This window comes from Nycticebus coucang, chromosome 22, assembly GCF_027406575.1.
Source record: "Nycticebus coucang isolate mNycCou1 chromosome 22, mNycCou1.pri, whole genome shotgun sequence".
NCBI classification, from domain to species: Eukaryota; Metazoa; Chordata; class Mammalia; order Primates; family Lorisidae; genus Nycticebus; species Nycticebus coucang.
In genome coordinates, this window is record NC_069801.1 from 18,035,029 (window position 1) to 18,048,687 (window position 13,659).

General features: G+C 56.0%; 3 protein-coding genes across 8 annotated transcripts in view; 1 reads left to right on the forward strand and 2 right to left on the reverse strand.

Annotated features, from left to right (window-relative positions):
• The first annotated feature begins 380 nt into the window (after window positions 1–380).
• LYPLA2 (lysophospholipase 2) lies at window positions 381–4,991 on the forward strand. 2 transcript variants are annotated; one of them, XM_053575138.1, is made up of 10 exons: window positions 381–490; window positions 2,165–2,268; window positions 2,486–2,517; window positions 2,638–2,703; window positions 3,189–3,236; window positions 3,334–3,404; window positions 3,534–3,607; window positions 3,678–3,779; window positions 3,883–4,056; window positions 4,136–4,991. In XM_053575138.1, exons 2-10 carry the CDS (start codon window positions 2,191–2,193, stop codon window positions 4,184–4,186), a joined length of 696 nt encoding a protein of 231 aa, XP_053431113.1. In that variant the 5' UTR covers window positions 381–490; window positions 2,165–2,190; the 3' UTR covers window positions 4,187–4,991. The 2 variants fall into 2 exon arrangements, with proteins under 2 accessions (XP_053431113.1, XP_053431112.1); XM_053575137.1 differs by having other exon boundaries at window positions 407–490; window positions 2,060–2,268.
• A 59-nt stretch (window positions 4,992–5,050) lies between these two features.
• Window positions 5,051–10,381, reverse strand: GALE (UDP-galactose-4-epimerase). Of its 2 annotated transcripts, none has more exons than XM_053575114.1 (12): window positions 10,339–10,381; window positions 8,963–10,243; window positions 8,083–8,207; window positions 7,813–7,928; window positions 7,611–7,724; window positions 6,779–6,955; window positions 6,379–6,492; window positions 6,219–6,285; window positions 6,039–6,124; window positions 5,852–5,929; window positions 5,541–5,655; window positions 5,051–5,422 (listed from the first exon to the last, which is right to left on the reverse strand). In XM_053575114.1, exons 2-12 carry the CDS (start codon window positions 9,187–9,189, stop codon window positions 5,364–5,366), a joined length of 1,278 nt encoding a protein of 425 aa, XP_053431089.1. In that variant the 5' UTR covers window positions 9,190–10,243; window positions 10,339–10,381; the 3' UTR covers window positions 5,051–5,363. The 2 variants fall into 2 exon arrangements, with proteins under 2 accessions (XP_053431089.1, XP_053431090.1); XM_053575115.1 differs by lacking the exon at window positions 10,339–10,381 and having other exon boundaries at window positions 8,083–8,208; window positions 9,797–9,863; window positions 10,132–10,225.
• Window positions 10,382–10,518: 137 nt separating this feature from the next.
• Window positions 10,519–13,659, reverse strand: part of HMGCL (3-hydroxy-3-methylglutaryl-CoA lyase) — a 29,162-nt gene continuing 26,021 nt past the window's right edge. For 2 of the 4 annotated variants that reach the window (XM_053575128.1, XM_053575131.1), the window contains one exon: window positions 10,519–10,785. In XM_053575128.1, the coding sequence (XP_053431103.1) occupies window positions 10,675–10,785 (111 nt within the window). In that variant the 3' untranslated portion in view covers window positions 10,519–10,674. Of the gene's footprint in view, window positions 10,786–10,822; window positions 11,562–13,659 lie in introns of those variants that run through there. The other 2 variants (XM_053575130.1, XM_053575129.1) reach the window with 2 other exon arrangements.

The following is a 13,659-nucleotide window of genomic DNA, read 5'->3' on the forward strand; positions in this document are numbered from 1 at the left end:
ACTAGATGATCTCTAAGGTCTTTTCGATTTAGAGTGTATGATTCCATCTGGGATCATGGAATGGGGAATGAAAACCAGGGACGGACACCCAAGGCCATTAGCAAGTGTGTCCCACGGGGATGGTAAGATGGTAAATTTTATGCCAATAATAGTATCAGAAAAGCCTCTCCTTCTGGACAGCTTTCCTCCAGGAGGCCTATGGGTGGTGGTGTTAAGTGGCAGGTGGGAGCGGGTAAAAACTCAGCGATTCCGCAGCTGAATGACAGGGAGTGGCTCCGCCGTCTCCAACATGGCAGCTTCCATCAGCGAAGCCCTGTCCTCACTTCCGGGTTCCGTAATGCTGGCCAGGCTACTTCCGTCAGCGGGATGGCTGGGTTCCCGGGACTCGAACGGAAGTTCCGGCGGGGGCGGCCGAGGGGGAAGAGTGTGTGTTTGTGCGGGAGAAGGAGGAGAATAGCCCAAGCGGTCTCGAAAGCCCCAGGGAGTGGAGGTACCTTGGGCGGGCCGGTGGTGGAGGGACAGGATGTGGGGGAGGCCGGAGCTCCGGGAGGGTCCCGGGGTGGGGAGGGGCAGCCGAGATTCTGAAGGAGGGGGGTGGGGAGTGAGGTGCGAAGGCGCTGTCCAGTCTTGGGGACTTTGGGAGTGGAGCGGGGGGTAAGCAAGAGACTGCCCGGGTATGATGAGGGGGACTTAGCGGTGGAAAGTGGAAGTTCCCATTGTGGGGCAGGAGCTTCCCCAGGGTCAAAGGTAGAGGGCTCTTTGTGGGTAGGTGGGAGTCCTGGATCAGGGTGGAAAATGTCACTGTGGGGAGAGGGTGACCCATTGTGAAGTTCCCAGTGTAGGGAACCCTGGGTCAAGGTGGAAGTTTCAAGCGTGGGAGGGAGACTCTAGGCCAGGGGAGAAGGCACCCCTCTGAAAGGTGGAAGTCCCCACAGTGGAGAAGGAAGGGAATCTCAGCCGAGGGCGGGAGGTGGGTTCCCCGTCGGGAAGAGGGACCTCAGGGTCAGAGGTGAAAGATCCCACTGTGGGGAGGTACCTCGGGGGTCAGAGAGAGAAGGTGGAAGCCAGTTGGGAGGGGTGGGCGCCGCTGGGAAGGGCAGGCACTTAGAAGCAGGTAGTGGAAGCTTCCGGCGGCGAGTTTGGAGGATGATAAGGAAGGGGAGGGGCCAGGCTGCCTGACATTCTTTGTGTTTGGGAGTCCCAGAGTGTGGTCAAGCTGGGTGCTCATTTGTGGCGGCGGTAGCAGGTAGCTCTGTCAGGGGGGTATGGAGCACCAGGTTGTAGTGGGTGGTGGACCGGAGTCCTTATTCTTCCTAGGGACATGGGCAGCCCCTCCGGGCTGTTGGAATGACTGAGCCAGAAACTGCTATGCAGGGTGGATGGGGGCTGGATGGGAGGAGGGAGGTTGGAGATGTGGGGGGAGTAGGGGCTGGAAGCATATTTCCCTGGCATTTTTCTCCCTTTCATTTCCCAGTAAGGCCAGGAGTTGAGGAGGAGGGGACTCAAGGGCTCTGGGGAAGGGCTGATTGGAGCAGGGAGGAGGCAGGTAGCCACTGAGAAGGTAGCAGGCAGGCCCCAGGGACACCCTGCCTCCACCACCCGGAGGGTCCCAAGCCCTGCCTCTGCCCATCTCCAAAAAGCTTAGAGCCTGTGTGTTGGGCGGCGCCTGTGGTTCAGTGGGTAGGGCGCCAGCCTCATATACCGAGGGTGGCAGGTTCGAACCCTGCTGGGGCCAAACTGCAACAAAAAATAGTTGGACATTGTGGTGGGCGCCTGTAGTCCCTGCTACTCCGGAGGCTGACGCCGGAGGAGCGCCTAAGCCCAGGAGTTGGAGGTTGCTGTGAGCTGTGACGCCACGGCACTGTACCGAGGGTGACAGAGTGAGGCTCTGTCTCAAAGAAAGAAAGAAAAATAAAGCTAAGAGCCTTGTTTGGGCCAGAACCAAGGACATGAGTCCTGGGCCACTAGGGTGGCTGCCTCTGCCTTTCAGTCCTGGAATGGAAGGAGACTTCCTACCCCTCTGCCTGGGAACTTCTTGCCTGTTTCTCTTTCTGCCCAGAATGGAACCTGGGTGCTGTGTGGGGGCTGAAGGTCTGGGTGGGCCCCTTGAGCCTGGAGTCTCCTCTGCCTGTCATTGCTCTTGACCGCTGCCCTCATGGTACAGGCCCCCGAGGTGGAGCCCTGTGGTGTATGTGTGGTAACACCATGTCTGTGCCCCTGCTCACCGATGCTGCCACTGTGTCTGGAGCTGAGCGGGAAACGGCTGCGGTAAGGCTCCCCTTTTACCCTTGGCAGCCCCAGACCAGACCTGGTGTGTGTGGGGGGATGTGGAAAAGTGATGAGGGGGATATGGGGCAGTGATGAGAAGAGTAACCCAAGGCCACGAGGCTTGGGGTTCATAGCCCAGCTGAGTGCAACCTAGTCCCCCTGGGCCTGAGGACCTAGGGGAAACCTCCCCATCTCCCTATTTCTCATCCTTTTCCAGGTTATTTTTTTACATGGACTTGGAGACACAGGGTGAGTGAGCCAGGAGGGCTGCTCCTTGGGGAGGACACCAGGCCCAGTGGGCAGGGCCAGAGAGGCTGCCACCCTCTCTTTTTCTTCCCACATTGGGCCCCTCTCCCTTCCCCCCTACAGGCACAGCTGGGCTGACGCCCTCTCTACCATCCGGCTCCCTCACGTCAAATACATCTGTCCCCACGCGTGAGTGTCACCCCAGCAAGGGGTGTGGGGGGCACTTAGGCTGGGAATCAGCCAGAGGTGGTCCTGTGGCCCTGGCCTGTCTCTCCTGCCTGCTACATCCTGGGGCTGGGGCTCAGGGCACACAGCCAGAAATGCCCTTTTCAGCCTTGGAGTCCCCAGCTCTGGGGCCAAGTGCCAGCTCACAGCCTTAGGGCCTCCTCAAGCTCAGGTCTCCTAGAACCAGCACCTCCCTGCACCCCTTCCCCAAGCACTCACCAGCTGCTGGGACCCCGTCATGCTGAGTGTTGGGCTCTGCTGCTGCTCCTTCGCTAGTGATGCCACAACCACAGGCTCCAGCCCCACGTGGCAAGTTGCCTGGCAACACTTCAAACACAGGCTCTGCCTGCTGGGAGGGGCCCCTGGGGTGCCTCTGCCCTTGCTGGGTTCTCTGTTGTGGCTTTCTCATCCCTTCTGATCATGGTGGCCCTCTGGCTGTCCCTCCTCAGGCCTAGGATCCCTGTGACACTCAACATGAAGATGGTGATGCCCTCCTGGTGAGTTTTTTGGGGGAGTAAGGTGGGATTTGAGCTGAGGGAGCTGCAGGGGTTGGCCAGAGTCTCCCAGTAGCTGCTAACACCTCTTCTCCCCCAGGTTTGACCTGATGGGGTTGAGTCCAGATGCCCCAGAAGATGAAGCTGGCATCAAGAAGGCAGCAGAGAACAGTAAGGCCCTACCCCTCTTCAGCATCCTCCTTCCCCCACCCCAGGAAAGTGCTGGCATTACCTTTGCCAGGCTCCCTTCCTGGGCCCCTTGGCAGCTTCCCCCCTCCCACTGATCCCCCCTCCTTGCAGTCAAGGCCTTGATTGAGCACGAGATGAAGAATGGGATCCCTGCCAATCGTATCGTCCTGGGAGGCTTTTCACAGGTGAGGGGAGAGAGGGTCCGGGTGGGAAGGTGAGCTGTTCCCTCATGACCTTATTCTCTTCTTCCTCCAGGGTGGGGCCCTGTCCCTCTACACAGCCCTCACCTGCCCCCACCCTCTGGCTGGCATTGTGGCATTGAGCTGTTGGCTCCCTTTGCACCGGGCCTTCCCCCAGGTGAGTGTCCCTATAGGCCCCTTTCCTGCCCTTTGGGTCCTCCTGTGGCTGGAGATTGTGCTGCAACACTGGCTTTGCCCTCTGGGTCTTGTCTGGCCAACAGGCAGCCAATGGCAGTGCCAAGGACCTGGCCATTCTTCAGTGCCATGGGGAGCTGGACCCCATGGTGCCTGTACGGTTTGGGGCCCTGACAGCTGAGAAGCTCCGGTCTGTTGTCACACCTGCCAGGGTCCAGTTCAAGACATATCCAGGTGTTATGCATAGCTCCTGTCCTCAGGTTAGTGGGGGGACCACTCCCACCCATCTCCTTTCTCTGTCCTCCCTCCCTCTCACAATCCCCCTTTTCTTCCTGCCAGGAGATGGCAGCTGTGAAGGAATTTCTTGAGAAGCTGCTGCCTCCTGTCTAAGCAGAGTTGCTGCCTCCCAGCATAGTCCCCGAGCTCATGGGGAACCCAGAAAGCAAGCGTGGCACCATCTTGGATCTGAGCCGGTCGAGCCCCTGTCCCCACCCTTCCTGACCCCGTCCTCTTCCCATAGGCCTCTGGGGCAGATGGCAAGACCTGGCCAGGCCTTCCTTCCTGGCCTCAGCCACCTGGCCGTCTTCAGCAGGGGTGAGCTGCTTTCTTATCCCATTTCCCTGGAGGCAGGCCCCCTGGCAACAGTATTGGAGGGGCCGTAGGCAGCTGGAGAAAGGGGCCCAGCCGCTGACCCACTCACTCAGGACCTCACTCATGAGCCCCGCTTTGGGCCCCCTCCAGTGACCTCAGGGTTTGGCCCATGGGGCCCACTTGGGCCCCTGACCCCAACTGATTCTGCCCAGATAATCGTGTGTCTCTCCTGCCTCTACTCTAGCTGCTTCTCAATCATGAATATGGCCATGGCCCCAGAGGCCCCCTGCTGCTGTGGGCTCCTTGCCCTGGGCAGGAGCAATATTGAGGAGGTGGAGTCTTTCAAGGGGGCTTCCCTCAGCTGTTCCCCCCACTTGGGGGTTGGGTCCTGCCTCCCTGTTACTCTCCTCTCTGTAGGCCCGGAGCCTGCAGGGCTGGACTGAGGCTGGAGATCTTCCCCACTTGTCTCACCCCCACTTTGTTCCCACTCTAGGGCAGGAAGGTGGTGGGGAGTTGTGTCTTGTCTTCTGTCTCCATGTGTGGTTTTGGGTGTTTTTCTTGTTGTATCCTGGATTCCGATAAAATTAAAGAAATTGCTTCCTCAGTTCTCAGGCCTGGCTGATTCTATTCAGTGAGTAGAGTAACTATCTTTAAGAATATGTTCCAGTGTAAGAAAACTTTTTTATTTTAAATAGTTTGGAAAGTTTCTTGAGAACAGTATAAATTAGTGCCTGGGAGGAGGGGCTTTTACCCCCTCACTCGCTCTTGGTGGTCCTGATGAGTTCCTGGACCCTGACTCCTGGTCAGTGGAGCCCTTGGCCTCATGCCTGGTGGGCTGAGTGGGCCCAGCTGGGGTCTGAGGTAAGCAAAGCCTTGGCTTAGCCCCAGAAGCTCTGGGGCCTGGGTTCCTGCTGGAGGCTGGAGAGCAGGCAGCTGCTGCTTTTTTCCTTTTCTGGTCCTTGGTAGGGGAGGGTCCTCAGGCCTGTGTGCCGAAGCCTAAAGGATTCTGCTTCTGCCAGCGCCATAGATCCTCACCTGTGACAGAGCAAAGCCCGTGGTCAGGTCCTCCTGAGCAGCCCTGGGTGGGCATACCCAAAAGTGATCAGCTCTCCTTATCCCCTAATTCTCCCCCAGGGGCCAGGCCAACACTCACACATCCTGTCCAACCCTAAGGCTGCTGTCCAGCCCAGCTCTTCACAGGCCAGGTTGGGGTTGGCATAACAGGCGGCCACATCACCTTCCCGCCGTGCCACCACTTTGTACGGGATCTGCAAGAGGAGGTGTGTGGTTCAGCCGAGCCAGCCCTAAACTCCACCTGCCCAGCTGCTGGCCAGCAATGTCTCCTTTTCAGCACATGTGGGCCAAGGAGACTGGACAGTGCTGGGACACCCACTGGGTAGGCAAAGGGGAAGGGCCAGGACTCTTCTGCTGCTGAGAGTCGAGGGTGTGTCGGGGGTGGCCTACCTTCTTCCCAGAGGCCTTCTCCATGGCTTGGACCATCTGTAGCACTGAGTAGCCTTTGCCAGTGCCCAGGTTGTAGATCTGCCCGGGAGTGAAAAGGCTTTGTGGAAAGGGCTGGACTAGCCGCTTCTCTGGGCCCACCTTCTGGATGCAGCCCCTCCCCTCCCTCACTTTTCCCTTCTCTGCCTACCCTGCAGCCACACTGCTCCTTCAGCTTCCTCAAAGCTGCAATGTGGCCTTTGGCCAGATCCACGACATGGATATAATCCCGGACACCTGCAGAGGAGGGCATGGGTCGATGGAAGTTTGTTCATTCCACCTCTGTCTCCCTCCTGACTCCCACCCTGGGTCCTCCTGGTCCTAGGCTCACCTGTGCCATCCTCCGTGTCATAGTCATTACCAAAGACATTCAAGGCCTCCCGCCTCCCGATTGCCACCTGGAGGTAGATTTCAGGTCAGGTCCTCCCAGGTACCCTGCACCAGCTATAACACAAAGCCACCCCTGGTCTGTCCCTACCCTTCTCCTTTACCTGGGAGACATAAGGCATGAGGTTGTTGGGGATGCCCTGGGGATCCTCACCAATGCAGCCAGAGGCATGGGCGCCCGTGGGGTTGAAATAGCGCAGCAGCACTGCATTCCAGGCCTGTGGGACACAGGTCAGATGATAGGGGACAGGACACAGGCAGCGTGTCCCAGCTGAATCCACAGCCCTCTATCTCACCCCCTGTTCTCACAACTGTTCTAGAAATGAACAGGGGCTAGGGATCCCTACCAGTGTGGTGTGACCTTGGGTAAGTCACTGCCACTTACTGTGGCCTTAGCGTCTTCCTTGGAGGGGGTGCTCAGGTTCCCCCCTGCTCAGGCCCACGGTGGGCTGTAAGGAGTCAGTCTAGGAATGGAGTTGGGGCTGGGTCAAGGGGGAAACTCACCTTGTCTGCCTGGCACAGGTCCCGGATCATTTCCTCAATGAAAAACTTGGACTTGCCGTAAGGGTTGGTACAGCCACCCGTTGGGTGGGCCTCATCCAGGGGCAAGTACTGGGGGTTCCCATACACAGTGGCAGAGCTGCTGAACACCAGGTTCTTCACCCCACAGGCTTTCATGATCTGACCACGGAGGGGAGGTGTCAATGGCCTCTGCCTCACACACTATTCCCACCTACAAACACTCTGCTACTTGGTGGCGCCCATAGCTCAGTGGGTAGGGTGCCAGCCACATACAGCCAGGCTAGCGGGTTCGAACCCAGCTGGGGGCAGCTGAACAACAATAACAAATGCAACAAAAAAATATAGCTGGGCGTTGTGGTGGGCACCTGTAGTCCCAGCTACTTGGGAGGCTGAGGCAAGAGAATTTCTTTTTCTTTTTTTTCTCTTTTTTTTTATTGTTGGAGGGATTCACTGAGGGTACAATAAGCCAGGTTACACTGATTGCATTTGTTAGGTAAAGTCCCTCGGCAAGAGAATTTCTTAAGCCCAAGAGTTGGAGGTTGCTGTGAGTTGTGACGCCATGGCACTCTATCCAAGGCAACAGTGAGACTCTGTCTCAAAAACAAACTAACAATAAAACCCCTGATACTCCTCCATAGGAGGGTGGGCCTGAGGTCATGAGCACTCTCCTTTATAGATGGGGAAACTGAGGCTTGGGAAGTCGAGCCATGTGTCCAAGATGACACAGCTTGGGCTCTGCGTTTGGTACTACCTGCCAGACTGGGGCCAACTAGGGATCCTCCCAGTGTTTGTGTCCCTGCCCCATGCTTCTCACCTCTAGAAGCTGGATGGTCCCTGTTAGGTTAACTTTGTAATAATCCAGAGGCTTCTGTACTGATTCACCCACAGCCTTGAGCCCAGCAAAGTGGATGACTGCCACGAAACTGTGCTGCAGGGGCAAAGCCGGAGTCAGAAATTGTTTTGCAGGCCTTAGCCCTTGGCAGTGCCCCCTGCCTGTCTGCCTGCCAGGCACTCACCTTTTTGAAGAGACGCTGTAGGGCTGCCTGGTCCAAGATGTCCATCTCCTCAAACTCCACAGAGCAGCCTGTCAATTCCTGTACCCGCCGCAGGCTCTCAGGCATGGAGCCCCCTCCTGGTGGGGCACATGGAGCCCACCAAAATCAGGAGGCGGGGTGCTGGGTTCCCAGGGACTAGCCACACACATGTCCCTTGGTGATGGAGGTGGAACCCAGGGTTTTCCTTCTGCCACCCTCTCCAAAAGCCCCAGCCCCACCACCCCTGCTCACCACGGAAGGCATTATGAAAGTTGTCGATAACTACAGGTGAGTAGCCAGCCTCCAGCAGCTCCAGCACAGTGTGGCTGCCAATGTAGCCAGCCCCACCCGTTACCAGCACCTTCTCTGCCATGGCACCTGCGCCCAGAACACGGATTCTCAGAAATAGCTGAGGCTGCCTGCTCAGGGCCTCCTTCCCCGCAGAGTCAGGCCCCCTGAGCTTAGAGGTGGCAGTGTGCCTTGAGTAACAGAGTGGCTCTGGAGTTAGCCCTGGGGCAAGTCTGGGTACCATCATTTTTTGGCCTTAGGCTTCCAACATCACTTACCCCCTCTAGGTCTCAATTTCCATCTCTAAGATGGAGCTAACAACTGTGCAAACATCGTGTGGTAGTGCGAGGGTTAAATGAGGTGGCTTTAAGGATTGACTGCCATATACAGGTGGGGAGACTGAGGCACAAAGCAACATAGTTTTCAGTTCCATTTGACCCAGAGTTAGGAAGATGGAATGTGAGTATCCACGTTCCCTTCCTCAAGGTGACAGGCATGGGAGAGTCCTGGGCAGAACGGAACATGGCAGCAGGATTGGAACCAGGGGTTCTCTGGGCTCAGACTCAGGCCTCCTGGGCAACTCCAACACCTAGCCAGTTAGGAGTAAACTGGCTCCTGCTGCTCCATTTCCCTTAAGGGTCAGCTAGGAGGAAGCAGGAAATAGCCAGATGGCCCCAAGGGTGGGGTCCTTTACCAGGCAGGCCAAGCCCACTGCTACTGCACTGCTGCACCGCTCCTGGAGTGGGCCCCACCCCCAGCTGAACCTCTGCCCCAAGCCTGGGCCAGCCGGTCACTCCTGGCCACTCCTGGCTTGGAGCGAGAGATCCTGCCCAACATATGCTTCCCTGGATCGGACGATGTAGACGTGGACTTGGCCCAGTCTCCGCTGCCAGGTGTACACGTCCGCCCTAAACAGGCACAGGGGGGCGGGGCGGGGAAGGCGCCCCAGACAGTGAGGCCTTTCATTCTCAGAGACAGGGCCGCTGCCACCGCTGCCTTCCAGGCTGCCTCCATCCCCTTTGGGCTCCTCCAGCTCCAACCCACTTGACTCTGTGCCGGGAACTTCTGCATTATTTTCCTGACTTCCCCAAATATCCTGATGCGGCAGGTGTTATTACTGGCACCTCACAAAGAAAGATACTAGGGTCAGAGAGGTGAAGCATTTGCTTGCGGTCACACAGCCAGTGATAGCCGGGTGGAATCCGGATTTCCCAGCTGACAGCCCGGTTCCTCTTCCCAGACACTTCGTCCTTCATACGGCTCCCTGCTGGACTCTACCCGCGACACCGCCCCCACCCTGCTCTGCCACGCTGAGCCCGCGCACTGTGCGGACCCGGGAAAGTGATCGCTGAGAGGCCGTGGGGGGCAGGAAGGCTGCTGTGAGGCCGGCTTCGCCCCGGACCTGCGGAGTGACCATGCTCAGCCGTTGCCTCCTTAGTTTCCCCAGTCTGTGTGATAGAAAGGAGGGCGGCCGGGCCTTGCGCTGGACTCTGGACCGGGAATGAATGAATCCGGGCCACCCCAGCCACCGCAGCGGGGAACTGGGGTGGAGGAGGCGGACCCGCCCTGGCAGGACTCCGCTCGGGCCGCAGCCAGGGGCCTCTTGAAACTCTCTCGGTCCCCACGGACCACTCGGATCCTCCCGAGCCCATCCCTCCCTTCGTCCCGCTTTCCGAACCTGCTCGGGCTCCTCCGCCCTGCGCTGGTTCCAGCGGCGCCGCCTCCCGCGCCCCGAACAGCGGTCCCTTTAAAAACAGACAGCCGACCCTGATCCCACCCTTTCCCCGCCCCCAAAGACGTGTCGCTCAGATTGCAGCCAATACGGGCACCCCGGAAGGACAAAAGGCCTCTGCGGTTCTGAGTCGCGCGTTCCCACCGGGAGTGGGCGGGGAGCTGGGGACATCGCTGCAACTGGGGGCAAGGAGCCGCTCCTTCCTGGATTCTCGCGCCAGGCAGGCAAGCCCCAGCCCGGTTCTAACCCGCAGGGTTTCAAACTTCCCGCTGTCTGCCAACCTAATTCAAACTCTTGCATGAAATATCCAACTCTATGGAACTGAAGTCACAGAGGGCTGCGCTGAGTGACGAGATTGGGTCGGGGCCGCCAGGGGACTTGGTTCTGGGAAGTCTAGTTTGAAAATAAATGGAGGAGTTTGGAGGAAGCTCTAGAGCCACAGTAACCATCCCAGTGCCAACTCCTCACCCTCCCACCGTGGCCCTCACCTGCTGGGAATGGTCTGCGTAATAGCGCTTAGAAAATGATTTTGTGGGTTGCACCTGTGGCTCAAACGGGTAGGGCGCGGGCCACATATGCCGGAGGTGGCGGGTTCAAACCCAGCCCTGGCCAAAAACTGCAACAACAAAAAGAAAGAAAGAAAAAAAAAGATTCTGTTTAAAAGGCAGGGCTAGGGCAGATATGCAGGAAACCACGACATAGTAATGAAACCTGAATAAGTGGTAAAAGCACAGTGCACCGGTGCTCCCCACCGCAGGGCCTGGAGCATCGAGGTGGAGAGGCCTAGCAGAGCAAGTGGTGCTTGCTGCTCTGCACAGCCCAGGTCACAGAGGCAAAGCCTCAGAAACAGCCCGTCGGGTGTGCTGGCAGCAACCGCTGCAGGTAGCTTCCTTAGCCCAAAGCCATTGATTTCCGGTCACTATGGATCTGGGTTTCTGGTGGGAAAACAGGGAGGAAATGCAGCAATAAATAAACAGGCTCGAAGTCTTTCTTCTGCGTGCAATGGCTGTGAAAATATTTATTCCTCCACTCTCTCATATGCACACATAGCCATGGAATACTGGAATGGTTCTGTCATTACACCTTTAATTACATAAGCTGTTTTCAAAAATCACGCCCAGAATACAGATTTTCCAGAGATGCTGGAGTTGGCTGATGGCCACCACAGCAGCTTAGCCCTCGCTTTGTGAATCCCCTCTGCCAGCCTGGGGAAAATCTCCACGCCCCCTGCCCTAAGCAGTGGCCCCAAGGCCATGGCAGTGTGAGAGGTAGAATGCGTAGTCAGTTGGCAGATGTCATCCACAGAGTAGACTTGAGGATCCTGTCAAACAGAGAATGAGGCTCCCGGGCCCCTCAGGCATTGAACTGCAGGACCATTGGGGCCACAGTAAAGGGAGAGTTCAGCCTCTCCAAGGCCCCTCACCCACACTGAAGACTGGCTCTTCAGCCCCTCACCTCCCTTCTGCCAGAAGAGACCTCTAGGCAGAGCTGGCTGTGGTATGCCTGCTCCTTTTAAATCTCATTCTCATTTCCATGTTCCCATCCCATCTTCCATGAATCACCTGTGCACCATTTCCCTAGACCCCAGGGCTTCGTGTGTCTCAGGGTCTCATAGTTTACAGCTAGCCTGAGCCACTTTGGAGTTGGTTTTCCTGTTCAGGGCTTGACAGATAAAGTCCCCAGCTTCCAGGAGCTTCTGGAGATTCACACCCTTTGAGAAATAAGTTAGAGGACGCAGTTAAGTCACCACATGCCCCTAACACTAGGGAATTAAAAACTGGCTTAAATTAAGCTTCTAAGAGGTCCTTTATGATAGAGACCCTTCCTAGCACTGTGAGGGAAGTACTATGTTGCCTCTCCTCCCACAGACAGGGAAGGGTAAAACTGACAGTGGGTAATGTGTAACACAGAATGGCCGTAGGACAAAGGGGTAAACAAGTTTTTTATCTTCAAAAATTCTTTGCCTTTTTTTTTTTGTAACTAAAACCTATATACCTACCTCAGGCCAGTGCTCTTTGTGCTATAGGAGACAGCTCAAGATCATCTTAGTTGGCTTGGCACTCATAGCACAATGGTTACAGCCACATACACTGAGGCTGGCCAGTTCAAACCCAGCCCAGGCCAGCTAAACAACAATGACAGCTGCAACAAAAAACAGCCAGGCATTGTGGTGGGCGCCTGTAGTCCCAGCTACTTGGGAGGCTGAAGCAAGAGAATCGCTTAAGCCCAAGAGCTTGAGGTTGCTGTGAGCTGTGAGGCCACAAGACTCACAGGGTGACACAATAAGACTCTGTCTCAAAAAAAAAAAAAAAGATCATCTTAGCTGAGGATGGGACTTAGCTTGGGTGAAGGTTGCAAGACTGTTTTATTTGAAGATGGGCAGAGGCCTCAAGATTGTCTTGGCCCAAAGTGGGCTTATGGGATTAACTGGAACCTTTAAAAGCTCTGCGCTTCTGTTCAGAGGGAAAACACCAATTTTTTTTTTTTTTTTTTGAGACAGTCTTACTTTGTTGTCTCAGTAGAGTGCCATGGCATCACAGCTCACAGCAACCTCCAACTCTTGGGCTCAAGCGATTCTCTAGCCTCAGCTTCCCGAGTAGCTGGGTCTACAGGCACTCATCACAACACTGGCTATTTTTAGAGACGGGGGTCTCGCTCTTGCTCAGGCTGGTCTCGAACCCGTGAGCTCAGGCAATCCACCCACCTCAGCCTCCCAGAGTGCTAGGATTATAGGCATGAGCCACTGTGCCCAGCAGGATGATAGTAATTTTTTTTTTTTTTTTGCAGTTTTTGGCTGGGGCTGGGTTTGAACCCACCACTTTCAGCATATGGGGCTGGTGCCCTACTCCTTTGAGCCACAGGTGCTGCCCTGGATGATGGTATTTTTTGAGGCAAGAGTCTGCCAGCCTTCTCATTTGCCAGCAAGTTATTTTTATGTTATTTTTTATTTTAAGGGCTGCCAGCTGGGGGGCACCCCTGCCAGCAAGTTAATGAACTCCTTCCTTTTTTTTTTTTTTTTTTGGGTAGAGACAGAGTCTCACTGTACAGCCCTCGGGTAGAGTGCCGTGGTGTCACACGGCTCACAGCAACCTCTAACTCTTGGGCTTACACGATTCTCTTGCCTCAGCCTCCCTAGCAGCTGGGACTATAGGCACCCACCACAACGCCCGGCTATTTTTTTTTTGTTGTTGAAGTTTGGCCGGGGCTGGGTTTGAACCCGCCACCCTCAGCATATGGGGCTGGAGCCCTACTCACTGAGCCACTGAGCCACAGGCGCCGCCCGAACTCCTTCCTTTTCAAAAACAAAACAAAACAAAAAAACCCAAACAAACAAAAAAACCCACCAGTGAAACAAACACTGGACTGAACCACCATGATACTGAACAAATAAAGGTGAAGACAAACAGGCTGCTTCTGTAATAGTGGCACACCAGCAGCCTGTGAGCTCGTGTCTATCTGGCATCTGGGGTTACCCCTCTGACTCCCCTTGTATAAGATGCCTCAATCCGTGCAATGGCTTGTAGTGCCACCTCTAGGGCAGGGATCTCAGTCCTGCACCTCCAGGGCCTAGCACAGGGCCTGGCTTATGGAGGTCAAAAAGTGCATTCAGGTGGGAACTGTGAGGCCGAGAGAGAGTAGTAAGGGCCAGGCAGAAAACCTCTACTCGTAACAACAGCTCCTACTTACTGATGTGTATTATATGCTCAGCTCTGTGCCAAGCATTCTACAGACATTTTTTTTTTTTTTGAGACAGAGTCTCACTCTGTCATCCTTGGTAGAGTTCTGTGGCATGATAGCTCATAGCAACC